Below are 22,179 nucleotides of genomic sequence, written 5' to 3'. Positions count from 1 at the left end.
TAATTTATAATAAAAAAATTTATTTTGTAAAATGAGCATATAAAATAAATAAATAAAAAATAAAAAGTTATGATATATGGGATAAAAAAATATGAATAATATATTATATCAGTTATCCTATTCCATCACCAACAAAATATTGGATAAAATATAACATTCTCCTCTTATTCTATCATATGCTATAGCCTTATAAATGTCTTCATGTATTTAATCTCTTGAATTGCTTCAATGCCCTATCTCATTTAATCACTCCATTTTCTTTACAATTTTATAAACAACTATTTTTTTTGGAAAAAAGAAATTCCTTTCTTATCCATTTATTTATTTAAAAAACCCTTTTATTAAAAACCACTTATTGTGTAATCGTTTGAAATTTTTTTTTATATATTATTTTATTTTTAATTTAATCTTTATATTTTATTTCACTGATATTTTAAATTTATCCTTTAAACTAATTTTAATATATTTAATATAATAATTAAAACAATAAAAAACCTAGAGAAGTTAAAAAATAAAAGTGATATAAAATTAAAAATGATGGATTTCAAAAAATATAAATTAATAGTTTTTTTTAATAACAATAAAGAAATTAAAAAAATATTTTTTCAAAAAGAACTAAAACATAAACTAATATATGAATACTAAATTATATATATATATACTAAAAGGCAAATGTTTCAGCTATTGGGAGAAAATGAAATGGGCTTTCGAAGTGGGTTTTGGAAAGAGGCTTTCGAAGTGGGCTTTCGAAATGGGCCTTGTATTGGGGGTTGAGCTTATAAAATTGGAACGACGTCGCTTGGAGGTGTGCTCACAAGTCACAACAAGAAGAGCATTTTATTTAGTAGTGGGAAAGCCTGCAGCGCAGTGGTGAGTCGCAAAGATTACCGAGTCATGGGCGGCGAGTTGAAATACGAGATCGCCCAGAACGCTTACATCAAGCTCGTCCTCCACGCCCTCAAGCACAAGACCGCCGCCGTCAACGCCGTCCTCCTCGGCCGCCTCGTCACCTCTACCGAAGGCTCCCACACCCTCCAAATTTCCGACGCCGTTCCTCTCTTCCACTCCCAGATCACCCTCCTTCCTCCTCTCGAAATCGCCCTTATTCAGGTACTCTAATCTCACTCCTCCATCCAGGGTTTTCGGATTCAAGCCTTGTTCCTATTTTATTTTATTTTTCAATTACTTTCCTTGGCCTTCCACCTTTTTGAAAAATTTCCCCTATTCCTGTTGATAAAGGATTCTTTTTTTCCCCCTGGAAATTTATTTGTTTATGCTCGACTTCCTTTTTCTTGGGAAAAAAAGTTGTATTTGAATGCTTGATTGGAGCAGATAGAGGAGTATTATGGGGCTCAAGACATGGGAATTGTGGGATATTTCCATGCGAATGAGAGATTCGATGATGCTGAGCTGAGTAGCGTGGCAAAGAATATTGGAGATCACATTTATCGGTATTTCCCTCAGGCCGCGGTGATTTTGGTAGGTTTTTGTTGATTGGGTGTATCTGAATTTGCTGTTTGTTTGTGGTTCTCATTTATATTAGATTTTTTTTGTTTGCCTTCTCAGTTAGATAACAAGAAGCTTGAATCTTTGCCCAAGGGGAAAGACCGGAGTCCTGTGATGCAGGTTAGTCCTTTTGTTCCTAATGAACGGTTGTGTTAATATGTGTTAATTTAGGAAGGTTTTGGTATATATAAAATGTATAAAAAGAGGTGATACAAAAAGAACTACAACAAGGGCACCCCAAAGTATATAGGGGGGGATATACAAGGGGTACCAAGGAAAAGTAGAAAAAGAAAAGCCCAAATCTTTCCCACTCCTACTTCTAACCTAACCAATCAACGAAATCCAACATAGACATAGATGTCTCTCATATGCAATGCCTAACACAATCCAAAAGCCTGCACATAGAATAGGGTTTGAGCAATTGTTTTGAAATTTCCACACTTTCAAAAGCCTTCAAATTTCTCACCTGCCAAATTGTCCGAATAAAGGGCACAAATGGTCAGCCAACTATGCTTTCTTACACCTCTTCCCGAAAAAGCATCTATTCCAACTTAACAACATTTATCTTATAGAGGAGGGGATCTCACCTAGCTAATCCCAAATAAAGAAAAAAATCAGCTATCACTTGTCACCAGATTCCAATTGATATGCAATGTAAAAGAACGTGATCAACAAATTTTTCTTCCTTTTACATATAACATGCGTTCCCTAAAGACACTCTTCTCCTCTTCAACTGGTCCAAATTCAATATTCTTCCTCATGTTGCTTCCCATGCAAAAAATCTCACCCTTGAACCTAGGATACATGAGTTCAAAATTACTATATCTAGGAAAGGCTTTGAACCTCCTTGTGCCAGAAAAGAGTATAATACTTTAATTGAAGATTTCTTGATCTTTGAATTTTATCAAACCATCATATCCTTAGAGTCCTGAATCGCCCACTTGCTTTTGAGGTTTTTGCAAAAGGCATCCCCTATCTCTAAATCTCAATCATGAAACTGCCTAAGAAAGTGTGGGCTCTAATGATCCTTCTCCTCCTCTTACTCCCACATATTTGCTACCCATGCATACATATGTGTTGTTGATATATATGTCTTTACTTGTCATCTCCAAAGTTTCAACTTTCCATATTTATCATCATTCCCTCTCTATAAAAAAAAATATCAAAAAAAGAAAAAATAATGTATTAAATAAAAAACTTTTATTCAATTGTTACCATTATTTTCAATGTCTACATTCAAATCATTCAAGACAATTTCCCAATATTCAACATTTTGTTTGTGTCATGTAGGATCATTTTACCCCTCTCCCTTTTATGTTCAATAACCTTAAACCAACAATTTAAACAAATAATATAATAATTCCTTTACAAAAAAATAAGAAAAAAATTCAAATTTGATTTTTCTTAGAAACTATTAAACGTTGTTAAAGGTTTATGCATTGCTTATCACATTGTTTATCCTATTTGTATCTTAAAATACACTTAAGCTATAAACTGATGATGCATCTATTTTTCTAATAAAAAAAATATGTATCCATTTTTCTAATATATATATATATATATATATATATATATATATTTTCATTAAAAAATGTATTTTTTTCATTTTATGGTATTGTGTATAGTAAGTTTTTAATAATTATGATAAAATAAAATGCAAATTGGTGATACGTATTCATCCGTATAAAAAAAAATGTATCATATCATTGTATGGTATCATGTATTGTAAGTTTTTAATAATTATGGTGGTACTATTATTGGTTTTGAGGTTTTTTCTTAATTCTAACAAAACTATTGCTTGTTGGGTGGAGTTTCATTGGCATGAATTTTGTGCAAAATTATATTCGGTCACACGTACCCTCCCACCCACTTTTGATGGTCTTCCACATGCCCACCTTATGTGCTTCTCTCTCTCCTTTAGAGCACCATCTCCTCTCATCCTACTCATACTCCCCTAAAATTACCTGTGTCCAAAGAGAGTTACTCTCAAGCGAATCTCCAACTCCACTTGCTGAGCAAAGCTTTGTTGAGGATGGACACTCTTTTAATACACAAGCCTCCACTTCTCCTCCATTCAGATTGTCGACCAATTCACCAAATGTGGCTTGCTCTTAATATCCCCACCCTTAAAAGGAAATCCCTTTGATCTTTTTTAGTTTGCTACTAACTTTCATGGAATAGAAAAAAAGACACATGAAGTTAATTGATAAATTAGAGAGAGTGTTTTTTATAAGAGTTTCCCTTCCTCTCTTTGAAAGGTATTGTCTCTTTCACATAGGAGGCCTTTTGTAAAATCTTTCCTCTACCTCGTACTAAACTGGAGATGATCTGAAAGAAGCTTGCAAGAGAAGGCCCAGATATTTGGTGGGAAGACTTCCCACTCTACACCCCAAAACCCTATCTAGATCTTCCACATTGGCAATCCCCCTGATAGGAATCAACTCACTTTTCTCCAAATTTATCTTTAGATCTAAGATCACTTCAAATCACATCAATGTCCAACTCAAGTAATTCCATTTGCTCCTTTGTGGCATCATAGAGGATAGTAGTATCATACGCAAATACCAGGTGGGACACCTCCATGTCCTCTCCTCATGGAACTTGAGATGAAGCCCCTTAGCCCTGATTAAGATAGTGGAGAAAGCCTCCATTGGCCCAAAATGCATACTAACCACCTTAACCCTTGAGGCTTGGCTCACATGGTAACGAGTTGGAGAGGTTTTGTGAAGGATGCTAGGTTCAAGGCCCAGTGAGGGCAAAAAGTTTACCTTTTTTTTTTTTAAAAAAAAAAATGGTGTGCTAGACACTAGGTTAACACCCTCCTTCATAAATTTTGGGCTTATCTCCCATATATGGAGAGACAAATCAGTAGATGGGAGAATAAACAGTAGAACAGATTGAACTTTAGATCTTTTAGTTAACCATAGTTCTAATAGACTGACACCATGTTAGACTAACAACTTTCCTACAAGCTCAAATTTTTAAGATATGATCTCAAAATGTATATCAGGTTAACATATAAAATGAAGACCTTGGAGTTTGGAATAATGTTATTGATTAAAGGGATTTTCATTTTGTTTTGGGGCATCAAGATTCACATGGCAGTTAAACGCAGTGGACTGTAACAATATCAAGGATTGTATATCATTATTACTCCTCTCTTCATGAGTCGGAAAATTATGTAATGGTGAAAGATTTATGAGATCCTTCTGTAGAACGAAGTTGGTATCGCTGTATATTGACCAAAAACTCCATCAGCGAAAATTTCCTTTTGGATAATATCTCAAACAAGTCATGGTAGCTTGTTGACCTGCAGGTATTGATTTAGGCCCTAGACCATAAAACCTTTGAGTGAGGATGTCCTATTTATTTATTATTTTTAAGAGTATAATTGTTGTATGCATATAGTGACGATGTTAATGGTGTAAGATATGGTGATGGATTGGCATTTAGTAGGGCCCATTTTCCCAGAGTGGAAAGATATTTCTAAGGAGCTGTGATTTTATTGAAAAACACTAGTTTGCTGGTGAAGCAATTTCAATGTCTTGTTACTAAGCTAAGCTCAACTAAGCCTTATACCAATTATTTGGGTCTGAAAAGATTGATACTGTCACACCATTCAGCTCCATATTTTCATGTCCTTTCGCTGCCCATTTATCATTCTTTGGTGAAGTCACTGGTCTGTGTTGCAGATGGCGAAATCATGTTGACTGATTTTTGTGGAACAACTAATTTTCCTAAAAGCTTAAACTCATAGGATTTAGACTCTCAATGTATGTCATGCACTCTAACACAAAAGTGGAAAAATTAAGAGTAGAGATTTTTCTGCAGCCTAAAGCAATGTGCTCTCACTCTGTACTTGTCTCCATGTCTCCCCCTCTCCTTCTCTCTACCTGAAAAGAAAGGGGTTTTGAGATTTTTTGAAGGATGTAGAGGGACAGACTGAAACAATGGCATCCCCAGACAGAGAGCTTGAGAAACAGCTCATGGAAGCTGGGAATAAGCTTTTGGTGCCCCCAGCTTCTGTCAACAAACTTCTCCCACTGCTTGACCAAGTTGAGAATCGTCTTTTAAAGGTGGAACAGTCGCCTTCTATGTCGATGCAAAATGCACTTTCAGCATTGCTGAAGGCAATGGTGACAGATCAACTTCTGAGACATTCAGATGTTGATGTGAAAGTGGCGGTTGCTGCTTGCATCAGTGAAATTACAAGAACTACTGCACCAGATGCCCCATATGATGATGACCAAATGAAGGAGATCTTTCAGCTGATTGTATCATCATTTGAAAAATTCTGCTAGATCCAGCCGATCATATAAGAGGACCTGGATTCTTGAAACTGTTGCAAAGGTCAGGTCTTGCCTGGTAATGCTGGATCTTGGATGTGACACACTGATTATTGAGATGTTCCAGCATTTCCTCAATGATATAAGGGATGATCATCCAGCAAATGTTTTTACATCCATGGAGATAATTATGACTCTTGTCGGAGAAGAAAGTGAAGACATTCCAATAGAGCTACTCTCTCCCATCTTGGTTAGCATAAAGGACAATCAAGAAGTTCTGCCCATTGCTTGGAAACTGGGGGAAAAAGTATTTGAAAACTGTGCTAATATGCTTAAACCTTGCCTGATACAAGCAGTAAAATCCTTGGGCATTTCTTTAGATGATTACAGGTGTTTCTTCTATATGCCAAAGAACATCTGGTACTGCTGATTAGAATGATGACGGTGTTCCAGAGTGGAATGATGACAGTGCTCCAGAGCAGAAAGATGACTACATCCCTGGCAAAGATACGGCTGAAGAGAGCAAGTTGTTAAAGGGTATCTTTGGATGAGGCAGCCCAGGTAGATAAAGTGATTTCAATTGGAGCAGCCTGTACTGGAGAAGCAAATCCAGCAATGGATAGATCTCTGAAGTCACTTATGAGCAATGGTGTCACACAGGCTGTGAATGATGACTCTTTAGTGGATTTGAACTCTTCAAACAAGCCCGATTATAGTAATAATCAGTTCAAAAGTAGCAAAGTATCAAAGCCAAGTTGAACTTGATAGTTTGGACGCTGGAAAGGTAGAACAAGAATCTAAGACAGAACAAACCATTAATAAAGGAGGAAGAAAACCAAATTCCTCAATGAATTTGATAAAACCTTCTGATTCTCATATTAGAACCAAGGAGGAGTCTGAGAAGTTGTCTGACCATACAAAAAATCAAAGCAAGGCAGGTCATGATGCCCCTTGTGAGGACCCTCCATCTATGGAGGCAGCTGTGCCTCAGAAAATGAAAAGATGACTGCTACTCAGCTTTCCCCACCAAAGGCATTGGAGAATGAGTCTTCATATGTTGCTTCTCCATCCCCAAGCAGGAGCCTACCTGATGAGAGTCGCTCAACATATCCAAGATGACTGGCAAATCCAAGCAAGACAGCTCAAAAACTGCCTCCAAATCCAAGTGTCAACTGCCCAAAAGTGGTAGCGAATCTAGTGCTAATGGTTGTAGCAACCTGAAATCCAGTTCATCTAAATGGGAGGAAACTGTGGATGTGAAGGAGAAATCCCCTGTTTTGGGGAAATCATTTGAAAGTGCCAAAGGAAAATCATAAAAAACATTGAAGGAGCAGGGAAGTGAGGCAAAGACTGGAAAGAAGCAGTGAAGAGCAGTTAAAAGCTAATAATAATTAGACTCTCAGCTGCTTCTCACTCACCCTGTGCAGGGTGATCCTCATCCTTCTTTTTTAATTAATTTATTTTTTTCTGGCGTTATGTAGACAACCTGACTTAAGTTTTTAATTATTTTTTTTTTATCAGACTTAAGTTTTTAATTATTGTTCCTGGAATTTTTTTGTAACCAAGCTTATCCTTTTCTTTTCTTGCACCTCATTGTCCAGCTTTACACAAAGGATGCATCCAAGAACTGGAGGCTTGCTGGATCAGATGGAAGCAGCCAGCTGACCATCAAGGAGCCATCAGCCAATGTAGTCCTCTTGGATTATATTGCCTCAGAGAAATGGCAGGATATCATAGATTTTGATGACCACCTTGATGACATTAGCAAGTAAGAACCTTTTGTGCTTCCCTCTCTATTTCTAGAGTTATTTCCTTCATTTTTGATCTGATACAATCTTTCTTCCTCCTTACAGGGATTGGCTGAACCCAGAACTCTTCAAGTAATATTTGCCATGGGCGTTCAGCATTTTTCCCACAGCATCTATTTATGGCAAGGGGTTGTTGTTGGTGCGTAACTCATTGCTTGAACTGGATTTTGAAAGATGACTTATCAACTGGAGAGAAGAAACTCAGTTGTTTCTTTATCATAACATTTTACTTGAAGTTTCTGGTCTTAGACAGGGAATGCAATATTATTCTTTTGTTAAAATGTTCCAAATGACATATTTGGGTGGTTTTCTTTTTTCCATGGCATGTGTAGAAGCTGCATTCCATGTTACTTCCTTTATTTCTTAACCATGAAGATAATCTAGTACTACAGGACCGAGTTGGAGGCAAAAAAATTAAGAGGTAGCTAATGAAGTGGCAAGAGAGTTGCCATTTCAAGGGTCCTTGCATGGTCTGTGCATTTTGATAATCTATAGATGGATGACTTGAGAGGAGCTCTTTATTTTCAGGGTTTCCATGGCATAGGTTAGACCATAAGGAGCTTGCGTAGAATGGGGTTAGACTTAGGGTATTTGGAAAGAATTAAAGTGCCCTCTACAAACGACATTAAGATGATAATATTGATACTCTTCAATCATCTACTCTGCTTTAGAGACTTAAAAAGTTTTGGTCAGGTTATATCCTTCCTACATTTGTGTGCCATCTTTGCTGTAGCATGATAGGACCATGGTTGGTATGGCTTATTGATGGTTTAGAATTGAGTTTATTTTTGGGAAAATTGTCTGAATTATCTGAGAAGGGCTACAAGTAGCTTGTAAGTTCCCTGTATGCCCATAAAAATGGGGCAGAGGTGGGTTGATTGGATTCAGTTTTGTATCTCAACAATGTAGTATTCGGTCTTGGCTAATGGAATACAAAAGCTCATTGATATAAACCCCAAAACGTAGCAAGCACCTCAACCCAAAAAACACACCACCCAAACATGCAGCAGGCCATCTCAACCATTTGACTAATTGACACTCGTATATTTCTTTTTGATCCAATATAGATCTGGTCTAAATATTTGTACATAATTTTAATTTTTTAATTTGAAATAAATTTATTAATGCCTAAAGTAGAATCAGATTTTTATATGAATATTTAGATGCTTTAAAACTACATATATATTTCGATTAACTCTAAATTTGGAAGCAAATGATAATTTTTTTTTTCAACTTTTCAAATCAAAGCCCTCACTTTTTTTTTGGTTCTTTTTATTTTTATTTTTTCAGTTTTTGATAATGAAGAGAAAAAAAAAAATCTCAAATACTTTTTTTTCAAATAATTTCTTAAGAATATTTTGAGAATGTCATTATAAATTATATCACAATCAATCTTCTTCAACCCCACTGTAGGAGTAAGGGTTAGGATTAGTTTTCTAATCGATTCTACACTACCATGAGACACAATGAGAATGTTATACTTGTAAGATATGGTGATTGGGAGACCTTATAATAATTAAGGTAAAAAATTCTTGACACTATATTAAGAGGTTTTTTTTAACTGTATAAACATGTTTTAAAATTGTGATAATCATTTGATTCAAAACAACCAATAATGACAATATATGTACAAAAAGAAGCAAATTGTTACGTAATATTTTAAGTTTGTTTAGGAATATTGCCCATTTTCCTTGAGTTTGAGAGGTCTTTTTAAATTGGAATTATTATCAATATTTTTTCTATCGGCTTTGGCTTTTAACTTCATTGTCTTCCCCTTAACCTTTGATCACGTCTACTCTCCAACAACTAAAAAAATCCTTATATAAAATTAGAAATTTAAAATAGTATTATTTCATTTAAAAAATGAAATAATCCTAAATTGATTAAAGTCATCTCGGTTATGTTTGAACTTGAAAAATAATTCATTTTTTATATAAATACCCTTCATTATTTAAATTATTTTTGTATAAATTTTAGTAGAGAAGATAATTTTTTTACAAGAAAATGTGAAATGTATATTTATAAAAAATTGATTAGTTTTAGGATCAAATCAGTGAAAGATTAAATTTATAAATCTGAGATTATGTCATATCTTTGAATCAAATAACATTAAAACATTTCGAAAAGATGTTCGAAGTCTAAATACTTTTCATGGTAGATTTTTAAATTGAATTTTGTTATTGAATAAATATTTTTCAAAAAATGTGTTATGCAAGAGAAAAACCAAACTTGATCAAATGTTTTTTTTTTTTTTTAAAAAAAAAAAGTGAAATTAGAAGAAAACGAAAGAGCGCAGGAATAAAAGTCATACGCCGTTTGAATTGGAATTCCCGCGGGAATTGAAGGCACAGGCCACTCCAGCAACGGAATTCACATTCCAATTCCTCTAAATTTTTCATATGACGGTTACGAAATAATTCAAAAAGTCGTTATCAGCAAACCGCGAAGATGCTTTTCGCTCTATCTTCATTCCCCATCCCTCAATCCCCAAACCGTAATCAAATCCATCACGTAAAACCTCAATCTTCAGAAACCCTCAAAATTGATCTTCTCCGCAACTTCAACTCTCCATTTGAGCTCAGACAAGTCCACGCTCAGATCATCAAAACCAACGCTCCTCTATCAATCCTCCCCCTTACTCGAGTTGGCCTTGTTTGCGCTTTCACTCCTTCCTTCCACTATGCTCAACAAATTTTCGAGTGCGTCGAAAAGCAGAAACCTGAGACTTTTGTATGGAATTCTTGTTTGAAAGCCTTAGCTGAAGGGGATTCTCCAATCGATGCAATTATGCTTTTTTATAGGTTGCGCCAGTATGATGTTTGCCCGGATACTTTCACTTGTTCTTCTGTTCTCAGGGCTTGTTTGAATCTATTGGACCTTTCAAATGGTAGAATTCTTCATGGGGTTGTAGAGAAACTCGGATTTCGGTCCAATTTGTATTTGCAAAACATGATTGTTCATTTGTATGCTTCTTGTGGGGAGATGGGGGAAGCGCGGTTGTTGTTTGAGAAAATGCCACAAAGAGACGTTGTGACATGGAATATAATGATAGCCCAATTGATAAAGCAGGGAGAACATGAAGGGGCGTACGATTTATTTTCCCGGATGCCTGAGAGAAATGTGAGGTCATGGACTTCTATGATTGCAGGTTATGTTCAGTGTGGGAAGGCAAAGGAAGCTATTCATCTTTTTGCAAAGATGGAAGAAGCGGGGGTGAAGTGTAATGAGGTGACAGTGGTGGCTGTGCTTGCTGCTTGTGCTGATTTGGGTGCACTTGATTTGGGCATGAGGATTCATGAGTACTCAAATCGACATGGGTTTAAGAGGAATGTCCGTATTTCTAATACTCTAATTGATATGTATGTAAAATGTGGATGCTTGGAGGAAGCGTGTAAAGTTTTTGAAGAGATGGAAGAGCGAACTGTTGTGTCATGGTCAGCCATGATTGGAGGGCTGGCAATGCATGGACGAGCTGAGGAAGCTCTAAGACTCTTCTCTGATATGTCCCAGGTGAGCATCGAGCCCAATGGGGTCACTTTCATTGGACTCTTGCATGCTTGTAGTCACATGGGGTTGATAACTGAGGGGCGCAGATTCTTTGCCAGCATGACTAGAGATTATGGAATAATTCCCCAGATTGAGCATTATGGTTGTATGGTTGATCTTCTGAGTAGGGCAGGGCTCCTTCATGAGGCTCACGAGTTCATCTTGAACATGCCAATGAAGCCAAATGGGGTTGTGTGGGGTGCTCTCCTTGGGGCATGTAGGGTACACAAAAATGTTGAAATGGCAGAAGAAGCAATCAAACACCTTCTTGAATTGGACCCACTTAATGATGGATACTATGTGGTGTTATCAAACATCTATGCTGAAGCAGGACGATGGGAAGACACAGCAAGAGTAAGGAAGTTCATGAAAGATCGACAAGTGAAGAAAACACCTGGGTGGAGTTCAATCACAGTAGATGGGGTGGTCCATGAGTTTGTGGCTGGGGAGGAGAGCCATCCTGACACAGAGCAGATATTCCAGAGGTGGGATGAGCTGCTGGAAGAAATGAGGCTAAAGGGATATGTGCCAAACACTTCAGTGGTTCTGCTGGACATAGAAGAGGGTGAGAAGGTGAAATTTGTGTCTCGCCACAGTGAGAAACTAGCCCTGGTTTTTGGGCTAATGAACACACCAGCTGGAACACCGATTAGAATTATGAAGAATCTTCGTATCTGTGAGGACTGCCATTCTGCTTTCAAATTGATATCAGCAATTGTTAATAGAGAGATAGTCGTCCGTGACCGGAATCGCTTCCACTGCTTCAATGATAATTCTTGTTCTTGCAGGGACTACTGGTAGTTGATCCAATTGATACCTCGATCATTACAGTAAGTTTCAATCTTACAAGCTTGTGTTAAAACCTCTAGGTTATGTTTTGTTCCCGAAAAGTAATAAGGAAAAAAAAATGATAAGTAAAGTGATTTTCTCATGTTTGGTTATCCTAAGGAAAATACCAAAGAAAATAAAATATAATTAAGATTAATTAGAAATTTATATGTTTTCAAATTATTTAATCTTTATATTGATGAGTTAAAACAAGTGAAATGAGTATGAAGTAACACATAAAAATAATTTATTGACTTTAAATCTATTTTTTTTATTTATTTTCCTTCATTTTTTCTTTCCTTCAACTTTTCCTTTCTACTTTCTTTACCACATATTTTTCCTCAAATTTTCTTGGAACCAAACATAGCCATAGGCTATGTCTTGTTTGCTGATGGAATATTATATACATACTTTTCATTGGATATTATATCCAATAGTTAATGATATCTTAGGATATTATATCCAATGTAATATCATGCTAGTGTTTGATTTGTGAATAAAAATTAAATAGAAAATATATTTCATCCTGATATTAAGTTATTTTTCAAATAAAAAATATTTTAATTCCATATGTTTGGTATTATTTAGCATTATTTGAAGATCTTTTCATAATTTATTTTCGAGCAGATAATTTTTAAATTTTAGTAATAATATTAGTAACTAAAATATTCTAAGTTTTACAAATAAAAATATTGCATTTTCAAATAAAAAACTTAATGTTTTTTTTCATTTATGATTCATATGACGTAAGATAATCAAATATGAGATAACATATCCTATCTCATTATTAGCTAAATTTCTCACATTCTTGAACGTATTTCTTATTTATTTTGCACTCTGTGTCTTTCCTTTTAAATCAATTGAATTGAAATCAAGTCCTTGAATTACAGAAAAATAAGAATATAAAAAGAAGACATGTAGTAATATTCAAGGTCTTGTTCCTAATGGAACTTCACACCATAGACACCATTAAAATGCATAGAGAGAAGAATACCAATTTGCAACCATCTACATTCACACATTTCCATTCCTCACAAAGTAGGACAACCATCAACCACTATCCCTGGTGCTGTAGGGCATGAAGCCAGTGGGTAATGGTCATCTGCTTCCAAACCCCACCAACCCACACCATAAATACCTTTAGTTTGAAGGGCAAAGAAAACAATTATTCCCATAAAGGCAACCCCAGCATCCAAAGCTGCTGATAAGACATAAGTGTGCTTAGCCCACCAGTTCTTGTACACTCTATAAACATAGAAATTGAAGACAAGTCCCACTGCTCCCCACAAAAAAAGTGCACAGATTTAGCCGGCGGCATGTTTCCTGTAGCTCCAAATATAATGGGCATGTTGATAAGCTTGATCCATTTTTTGTTGGGGTATTTGAGGGACAAGAACCACACTGGAACTGAGGCAAGCAGGCCCACAAGGAAAAACCAATTCATCTCTGGGTAGAGCCCCAACCTTGCAAACATTCTCAGTGGACCTGCAACTCCCCATATGACTGAAGCATTGAAGAAAACATCATCACCAGGGCATGTCCAAGGACTTCCTTCTGGTAGCAAGTCTGGTTGGCTGATATTTTCTACGCTTGTAAGAAGCCACCATGCTGTGCCAAAGTAGGCTCTCTAAGCAACCAAAGTTCCAACTAACTAAACAGACAAAAATCCAAACTAAAACACTTAAGTTGGAATTCAAATTAAGAAACTGAGAAATAAGCCTATTTGTTAGTATGATTTACCTGAACAAGAAACATGGATCAGGGTGGGACCTTCATGTAGTGACCTAATTTGAAATCACTGAGAAATGTGAGTGCCTGCACCATGCTGATATAGCCATAGGTCTTGAAAGTTGCATTTTCAAGAGGCTTTCCTGGGTATATGTATCCAATAATCAGCTGTGTGATCACATTTAGCTCTGGTTGCTGCAAATCAACACCTTAGAATTAGGAATGGCTTCTTACATGGTGTTCTGGTTCAAAAGTTCAACATGTCATACAAAAAATAACAAAACCCCTGTAAAAGAACATGTCTGGTTTGTTGTGGCTGTTATTATCCCAATGGGTAAGGTGAAAAATAGTGCCAAGGCACAACATAGCAGAATTCCCCACCAAGGTAGTTGAAGCTGCTTGTTAAAACCTTCACAGGCAAGGAATGCAAGGCTAAGCACTATAATCAAAATTATATAAAACCACCATTGAGGAACTATTTTATAGTTCTTCTTCATCAGTCTCGTATGCATGTCTCCAAACTGATCTCCTACTGCTGCCCTTGTCTTACTCCACATTTGCCAAATTGTTCTAAACATTTTTTTTTGGGTAGGAAAACCATGAGAAGAATATGAGGTCAACAAGGAATGTCTAGAAAATGGATTGGAGACAAGGTTAACAAGGTTAACAATGTTAGAGAGACCTACTTTCCATGGAAGAGCCCAACATGTGAGATAGCAGCTGTTAGAGTTGCAAAACTAATCCCATATGTGAATGCAAAGAAGACACTGAGATAAAGTTTGCTGTAAGCATTGTATCCAGCTAGGTCGATTGAGAAAGTTTTTGGGTCCAAAATTCTGGTGACGTTGTATTTCTGACCATTTGAATCGAAGGTGTGGGGTGAGGAGATGGGGAATCTCTTGGCATGGAATGCATTTCTATAGTAGGAAATGGGGAGTATAACATACATAATAAGGACAAACCCAGCAAGAATATTAATGATATATGGCAAATCCAGGGGTGGCTGAAGGACTTCCTAAGAAACTAGCAACTGTGGACCAGTCGATCCCAAAAGATCCAAGGCCCATGCCACTGAGGCCTGAACCAATCTGCTGGGCAGTGATGGAGTTCTTCCAAATCAAACAAACAATGGAGATGGCACTGATGGTAGGAAACAAGTAGCTTGGGACCAGGTAGTAGGCAAAGCTTGAAATGAACACTATGACAAAGAATTGCAGCCTTGTGACTCCTTTGCTTTTTTTTTTATTCATGCAAGGTCCTGCAATTCAACAAAAACCCTTTTCATGACAATGAGAGAGAGAGGGAGGGAGAGTGAGAGAGACAGGGAGAGGAAGGGAGAGAGATGAACCTGAAGAGAGAGACTTGGACCATATTTGCTGGCCACCACATATAGGGGGAGTCCACTAGGTATTTTCTGAACAGGCCAGCCCATCCATAGCCAAGCAACTGAATTCAACAGAAGAAGGGAAACTATTATAGTTAATGAGAGATATTAATATATTGAATTGATTGATATATAAGCAGAAAATAGAAAATAAGCAGTAGGTGTAAAACATGAGCAAGATATAAAATTAGTTGATTGAATGTCGTAAAATAAGCAGTACAATGTCCACACAAACAAGAATGCAAAAATGATGGTGAATGTGATAAAGTTGGATTAATGGTATGAAAAATAAAAATTCTCAATGATGAAAGAAAGTCCTAAGGTTGCAAACCAGGGCCGGGGTTGGGGTGAGGGTGGGTAGTTTTTTTTTGTTTTAACATTTTCAGGGGTGTGCCCCCCAGGCACTAGCTGGCTCGGCCGTTTGGTTCAATCTGAATGATTTGCAAATTGAATTGACAATAAAAAGACCAAACCTACTTGAGTGGTTTGTGATAGCAAAAATGCTGCTCCTGGGTTGAGACTCCTTCTGTAGAAAGCCATGACAATTGTAATGATATTAACTGCATAAACACCACCCGATCCGGAGTTGGCAAACATGGTGATCAACACATGCTCCTTCATGTTAAAAGGCCGGGTTCAATGAAAATGACCACTTTGTGAATGGGACTCTGATCTGTTTAGTTGGGAGCATTGCAGCCATAAACTTCCAGTGGCAGGGTAACTATCTGTGCTGGGACTGATGTAATGCTTAGTTGATTCCGGCGATAAGCAAAGAATTGGTTCACAAAGGATAGAGTCACACAGGCTAATATACCAAGCACCCATGTCCTGAATGTCAGAACAGGCTCTGTTGGATCATCTGTGCCTCTTCATCCCCTGCTTCAACCAATCACAACATGGTTAGTATCCCTGCTTCCTTCACTTCTTTGATCATTCTACTCTTGGACGTACAAAAACAATTCAACTTGTTTATTGATACTTTCAGGTTCATCTTCGCTGGAAAAAGAAACAAGAAAGACTATTTTCTTGAGGAATGCATACCAGTAACTTCAATGTCCAAGTGTTGCGTCTCCGGGGGCTTCAGCTGATTGTCACCTTGAGGTTCTGCCATTTCTCTCCCCTGTGATGTGTTCTACAAACTCATTAATATATCTATATATATGATTTACAGTAAGATTCTAGGCAATGGTTCTTAATGTGATGGATTTTAATGCATGAGACTGCTGGAATTTCTTCTTTTCTGTACATTCCATTTTCTCATTTACAAACAGAATTATATTCATTAAAGGAAAATTTAAAATTTTCCTTTCTTTACATTTGTCTTTCATCCTCTCTTCTGAATGGAATCTCTCATGGTTAAAATTCACAATCTGGGGTGTCTGAGCCTCTGACTTAAGAATGATTAAGGAAAATTCTTGTTTGCTTAAAATGACTCTGGAATTAATCCTGTTGCTTGTTTTCTTGGGAATCCCCATCATTAAGAGCCAGATTTTCTTATCAGGAAAATGCTTTTCCAGTGCAAGAAAATCCAGATATAGAAGAAATGCAGGTGGGGAAATCGCCCCTACTTTCCTGACTTGGTCGCCAACATTATACATTTCCTAATTCATGGGCTGGGGATTCATTTTCATGGCCTAGAATAAACTTGGACACCAATGCAACCTTTTGGGACTTGGTCATTTTGCCTCGTAACCTCAAAATTTATGAAATTGTGTGTTGTCCCACATAAAACCAGGCTGGACTTTTACTCTGTCTGTCCTATGACACCACAGCATTAGGGCTAAGACATGTTTGGATCTTGAGAAATGTCAAAGGAAAAGAAATGGTAGAAAAATAGAAGAACATTGTTTTAAGCTAAAAAAACCCTGTTTTTCAGGTTAGAAAAATTTATAGAATTAGATTACAAATTTGGGATTATTTGATTATTTCAATCGAATATTGAAAAATAATTGTTTGGATGACACGAAAGTGCAAAAATAGAAAGAAAAATGTTTTTTTTTTATTTAAAATATCTTCCTTGGTTTTTGCCAAAAAGGAAAAATATGGAGAAAAATATTTTACTGAAGAAGGGCAAGGAAAGGCTGGGGGGAAATTTCAGGGGCTCACAGGGCACAAATTACACCTCGTCTTCACAGACCACACGGAAACTCCTCTTCGCCATGGTGGGTGACCCTTCGAACGGTCGCCACCGTCACTCCGATTACCTTCCAGTGACTCCGTAAACCCACTCTCTTCGGGTACACGTGTTGCCATGGATGAAATGCTTTCTTCAAATCCACGGAATGTGCTCGAATTATATCAGGTATAAGTTTGTTGTTATTGTGACGCACATCTAAACGCCCTCTCTTTCACCCTTTCTTCATTATTTTGCAATTCTGCCCTTGTTTCTTGTTGTTTTGCCCTTGAGATATGGTTTGATTTGGTTGTTGAGCATCAATGCTTTTCTTTTTTTTGATGATTGATTCGTTTTTTTTTTTTGTTCTTGAGAAATGCGATGAGAAAGATGATTTGATTACGATGTTGTTTCCATTTTTTTTTCCTTCTCAAATTCTCTGTTCCTCTTCGCAAGTACAGGAATCGCAGTATTCCATGGATTTATTTATTAACACAGAAATGAGTATATCTCCTGGGATGGATCTTGAAGCAACACTTCGACATTGAAGTTAGTTGTCTGTGACCGGAACCGCTTCTACTGCTTCAACAATGATTCTTGTTCTTGTTCTTGCGGTGATTACTGGTTGTTGATCCAGTTGATATCTCAATCATTACTGTAAGTTACATTAAATACAGATTAATTTCAAAATAATTTCTGTTGATCCACTTTTTATAAGATTTGTATTCAATGCAACTAGAATATGATAGGAACACTGTTGATTTCGACATAGTTTTAAGCTGTTATTACTATTTAATTGTTGCAATGTAAACTAGTGTGTATACTGTTGTTTATTATTTGGAGCTACTAAGATCAATCTTACTAGCTCGTGTTAAACTTATAGGCTATGTTTGGTTGTCGGAATAGAATATGATATATTCTTGTATTCTATTTCCAATGAGATTTGGTGTCATTGAATATTAAACCTAATGGATAATAATATCTTAGGGTGAATACTGGGAAGTGTGGTCTTAGTAAGTGACACATGGTCTTAGGTTTGAATCCTGTCACTGATAATATCCTGAATTTACCCAATACTAATTGTCGCGGGACGGTCAACACCTCGAGGTTTGGGTCTTAGTCGAGAGTCTTAAGAGTTTAGACATCGAAGGTTCCTCGGTTATAAAAAAAAAAAGGAAAAAAAATTATCTTAGGATATTATATCCAATTGAATATCTTATATCATGAAAGTATTTAGTTTGTGATTGAAAATTGAATGAAAAATATTTTATTGTTTCTCAATGCTTGGTATTATTTAGCGTTATTTGAGGATCTCTTTATAATTTATTTTCTAATAGATAATTTTGGTCCCATTGGATTGACTTCTAAGAAGTCAAAAGTTAAGAGCTCTTTTTAAAGTTCGATAAGAACTTTTATGCCTCTTTGATTAATTTTGTTCAAAGATTTATGGCTAAAAGAGAGTTTAATATAGAAGCTAGGAAAATGTTGCTTCTTGTAAAAGCTTTATTTTAGCTTATGCAAGAAGTCCTTTCATATATAATAAAGTTTTATAATATAAATATTGTCGTTGAGAGATTGTTACTTTGATTTTAACTTTCATTTAAAGCCAAAAATAGAAAGCTGTCCCAAATTAGGAGAAGCTAAAGCTAAAACTAGGAAGCTATTCCGAATGAGACCTCTTTATTTTTACTAATAATAATAGTAAGTAAAATATTCTAAGTTGTATAAATAAACAAATTACAATTTCAAATCAAAGATTGAATTTTTTTTCCAATAAAATATTTTATTTTGCATAATAACTAACATGAAAAAGAAAAAGAATTAAGACAACGGAGGAGAGTAGATAGAAGAAACGAATTTATAATTCTTATAACATAAGATAATATGTGAGATAACATATCCCGTCTCATTGTTAGCTAAACATAGAATAGAATATATTATTGCACTTTTTATCCTATTCCACCTAATATCGAATCCTACCAAACATAGTCAAAATCTATTTTCTTATTTCTTTAGCACTCGGCGTTTTTCCTTTCAAATCCAACCAGTTGAATTCAAGTTCTTAAAGCAGAGAAATAAGAATACAAAATATTCAGGGTCTTATTCCTACTGGAAATTCACACCATAAATACCATTAAAATGGTTCCTAGAAAGAGCACAAATTTGGCAGAGCATCTACATGCACACACTTCCATTCCTATTCCTCAAAAGATGGACAACCTTCAGCCACAACCCTCGGTGCTCTAGGGCATGAAGCCAGTGGGCAATGGTCTTCTGCTTCCAACCCCCACCAGCCCACCCCTAAAATATCTTTAGATTGAAGGGTAAAGAAAATGATGATTCCCATAAAGGCAACCCCAGCATCCAAAGCTGCTGATAAGATATAGGTGTGCTTGGCCCACCACTGCCTGTACCCGTTGTAAACATAGAAGTTGAAGAAAACTCCCACTATTCCCCACATCACAAAGTGCACAGCTCTAGCTGGTGGCATGTTTCCTGTAGCTTTTATGATAATGGGCATGTGGATGAGCCTGATCCATTTTTGGTCGGGGAACTTGCGTGAAAGGAACCATACTGGAACAGGGGCAAGGAAGCCAGCAAGGAAAAACCAATTCATCTCTGGGTAGACTCCCAACCTCGCAAACATTCTGAGTGGACCCACAACTCCCCATATGATTGAAGCACTGTAGAAAACGTTATCACCAGGGTATGTCCATGAACTTCCTTCTGGAAGCAAGGCTGGATCGCAGATATACTCCACACTTGTAAGAAGCCACCATGCTGTCCCAAAGTAGATGCTTGAAGCAATCACAGTTCCAACCAACTGAACACACACTAAAACATTTTAGCCACAAGAATTCAAATTAAGTTACAAACTGAGATGCTAACACACCTTTTTGTTAGTTTGGATGACATAGAAAATAGGAGAAAAAAATAGGAAGGAAAATACTAAAGAAAATATTAAAACATTTTCCTTATTTTTCTTCCTAAAAAGTAATAAGGAAAATATTAAAGAAAAACAAGTAAAAAAAGTGAGGAAAATTTCATGGGCTCACACTTGTTCTTCACTAAGACTCTGACATGGAAACTCCTTTCCACTGGTTTTTGCTTTGAACTATGGCTTGCCATGGTTAGTGGCCATTCCAACAACCACCTTCTAGTGTTTTGAAAAACCTACCCTCTTTAGGTACACAAGTTCCCATGGATGAAATACTTTCTTCAAATCTATGAAATGTGCTCGAATTGATGTCTTTAGATCAAGTATGTGTTTACTGTCATTGTGATGCACATCTAAACCCCCTCTTCTTCACCATTTCTTTATTTTGTTATTTTGCCCTTACTTGTTTTGCCTTTTGAGAGATAGTTTGATTTGGTTGTTGAGCATCAAAGGTTTATTTATTTATTTATTTTTATTTTAATGATTAATTCATTATTTTTTTTGTTCTTGAGATATGTTTTCTTGTTGAGCTTAATTTTTTTAATCATTTTTAATCTTTTATATATCGAAATAGATAATGGGGTGGCTTAGGAGTGGATTTTATTCCATTTATCTCATTCTGGTGTTTATTGCACCTATGCCCCTGTTATTTGTGCGAATTTTGTCGGAATATATAGTAATTTATCCTCTAATCGGTGTTTCTTTCTTTCTCTCTCTCTCTCTCTCTCTCTCTATATATATATATATATATATATATTATTTTTTAATTTTGCATGTCTGTATATTAGTTCATGGAAATGTGATAAGAAAGATGATTTGATCTCGAATTATTCTATGAATTTATTTAGGGAAAAATGGGTTTTGACTCACTAATATGAAAATATATGAAAAAAACTCCACAAATTTTAAATTAGTATTATCTTCATTTATTTAAAAATAATTTGAAATACATGTTAATGAGTCATATATCAACACCAATTGACAACTGGACTCATTCGTGTAAATATTTTCTTTCCTTTTAGATATGTTTATTATTATTATTATCTAGGATTTTTTTTCCTTCTCTCCACCAACAAACATTCCATTAATAACTCAAACTCATCTACCTTTTATAAATAACAATATATTACCTTTTAACTTTATCTTTATTTGTTGAGTTGAAGGTGAAGCTAAAAACAAAGAAAATGCCCCAAAGCTAATAACAATATATTACCTTTTAACTCATTAAAAAGTGCATGTATTTGGAATTATTTTTTAAATAGACGAAGATAATACTTTAAAAGAATTATTTTTTTCATTTATTTTAATATTAGTGAGTTAAAACTCACTTTTTCCCTTTTTTTTATTTATTTATAAAGAATTGAGGAATGGATCTTTTGTTTCTTTTTTTTCCTACATATAGGAATTGAAGTATTCTATGAATTTATTTATTAACAGAGAAATGAGAATATCTCCTAAACTGGATCTAGAAGATAATACATATAATGTGTTCTCCTAGGATGGATCTTGAAGATGATCTATATTACTATAAAAAGTGTGAGGTGTTTGTCAAATTTTTTCATTTCGAAAATGTCCGACAACTTGCCTTTTAATTCCAAAAATACCCCTCATAATTTATTTATTATAATCAATTAATATTTAATCTAGGCTACAAAATTTATTGTATTATTATAACCTATTAATATCAATTGATGTTATTCTCTTTAAAACCCATAATACTAATTGATTCTTGAGGATGACCAAAGCCCCAATTTTTCAATGCCTACATAACCTTTTTCTATCGTTTTCTTCTCTCCATGGATAACTTCTTCTTCAAACTCTTGGATTTCTATGCAAAATTGCCATTGTAACGTTCTACTTCGCCATAAATGGTAGCCAATTCAAGACTGTTTTTGGAGTTATGGTCATGGTTCTAGAAGGTTTGGATCAATGAAAGTGTTATGTTTGGGATGGGAGAGAGTTTCGGTGAAATGCAATATTTTGGACGAAGCTGAGAATGACAGTGGTGGTGAAAAAAGGTGTTCCTAAAAAAAAAAACTAGC

The 22,179-nt window shown here is 35.6% G+C and overlaps 4 protein-coding genes and 1 pseudogene across 4 annotated transcripts; 3 read left to right on the top strand and 2 right to left on the bottom strand.

Annotated features, from left to right (window-relative positions):
• Positions 1–789: 789 nt before the first annotated feature.
• Positions 790–7,920, top strand: LOC117909268 (ER membrane protein complex subunit 8/9 homolog). The gene is made up of 5 exons (XM_034823223.1): positions 790–1,110; positions 1,333–1,479; positions 1,567–1,626; positions 7,394–7,560; positions 7,646–7,920. Exons 1-5 carry the CDS (start codon positions 895–897, stop codon positions 7,674–7,676), a joined length of 621 nt encoding a protein of 206 aa, XP_034679114.1. The 5' UTR covers positions 790–894; the 3' UTR covers positions 7,677–7,920.
• LOC117909267 (sister chromatid cohesion protein PDS5-like) lies at positions 3,198–7,352 on the top strand. Its single transcript, XM_034823222.1, is given in 3 exon segments — positions 3,198–5,803; positions 5,805–6,182; positions 6,184–7,352. Coding segments are annotated over 3 exon segments (768 nt in total). The 5' UTR covers positions 3,198–5,456; the 3' UTR covers positions 6,227–7,352.
• A 2,128-nt stretch (positions 7,921–10,048) lies between the features above and the next one.
• LOC117908161 (pentatricopeptide repeat-containing protein At5g66520-like) lies at positions 10,049–11,947 on the top strand. The gene has a single exon (XM_034821818.1). It carries the CDS (start codon positions 10,049–10,051, stop codon positions 11,945–11,947), a length of 1,899 nt encoding a protein of 632 aa, XP_034677709.1.
• A 935-nt stretch (positions 11,948–12,882) lies between these two features.
• Positions 12,883–14,938, bottom strand: LOC117909468 (annotated as a pseudogene).
• A 4,458-nt stretch (positions 14,939–19,396) lies between these two features.
• Positions 19,397–20,328, bottom strand: LOC117908160 (oligopeptide transporter 1-like). Its single transcript, XM_034821817.1, has 2 exons — positions 20,256–20,328; positions 19,397–20,034 (listed from the first exon to the last, which is right to left on the bottom strand). The coding sequence occupies exons 1-2, from the start codon at positions 20,326–20,328 to the stop codon at positions 19,397–19,399; spliced, it is 711 nt and encodes a 236-aa protein (XP_034677708.1).
• Positions 20,329–22,179: the final 1,851 nt, after the last annotated feature.

Source organism: Vitis riparia, chromosome 19 (genome assembly GCF_004353265.1).
Source record: "Vitis riparia cultivar Riparia Gloire de Montpellier isolate 1030 chromosome 19, EGFV_Vit.rip_1.0, whole genome shotgun sequence".
NCBI classification, from domain to species: domain Eukaryota; kingdom Viridiplantae; phylum Streptophyta; class Magnoliopsida; order Vitales; family Vitaceae; genus Vitis; species Vitis riparia.
The sequence above is the reverse complement of the archived record's forward strand: the minus strand, read 5'-3'. Positions and strand labels throughout refer to the sequence as shown.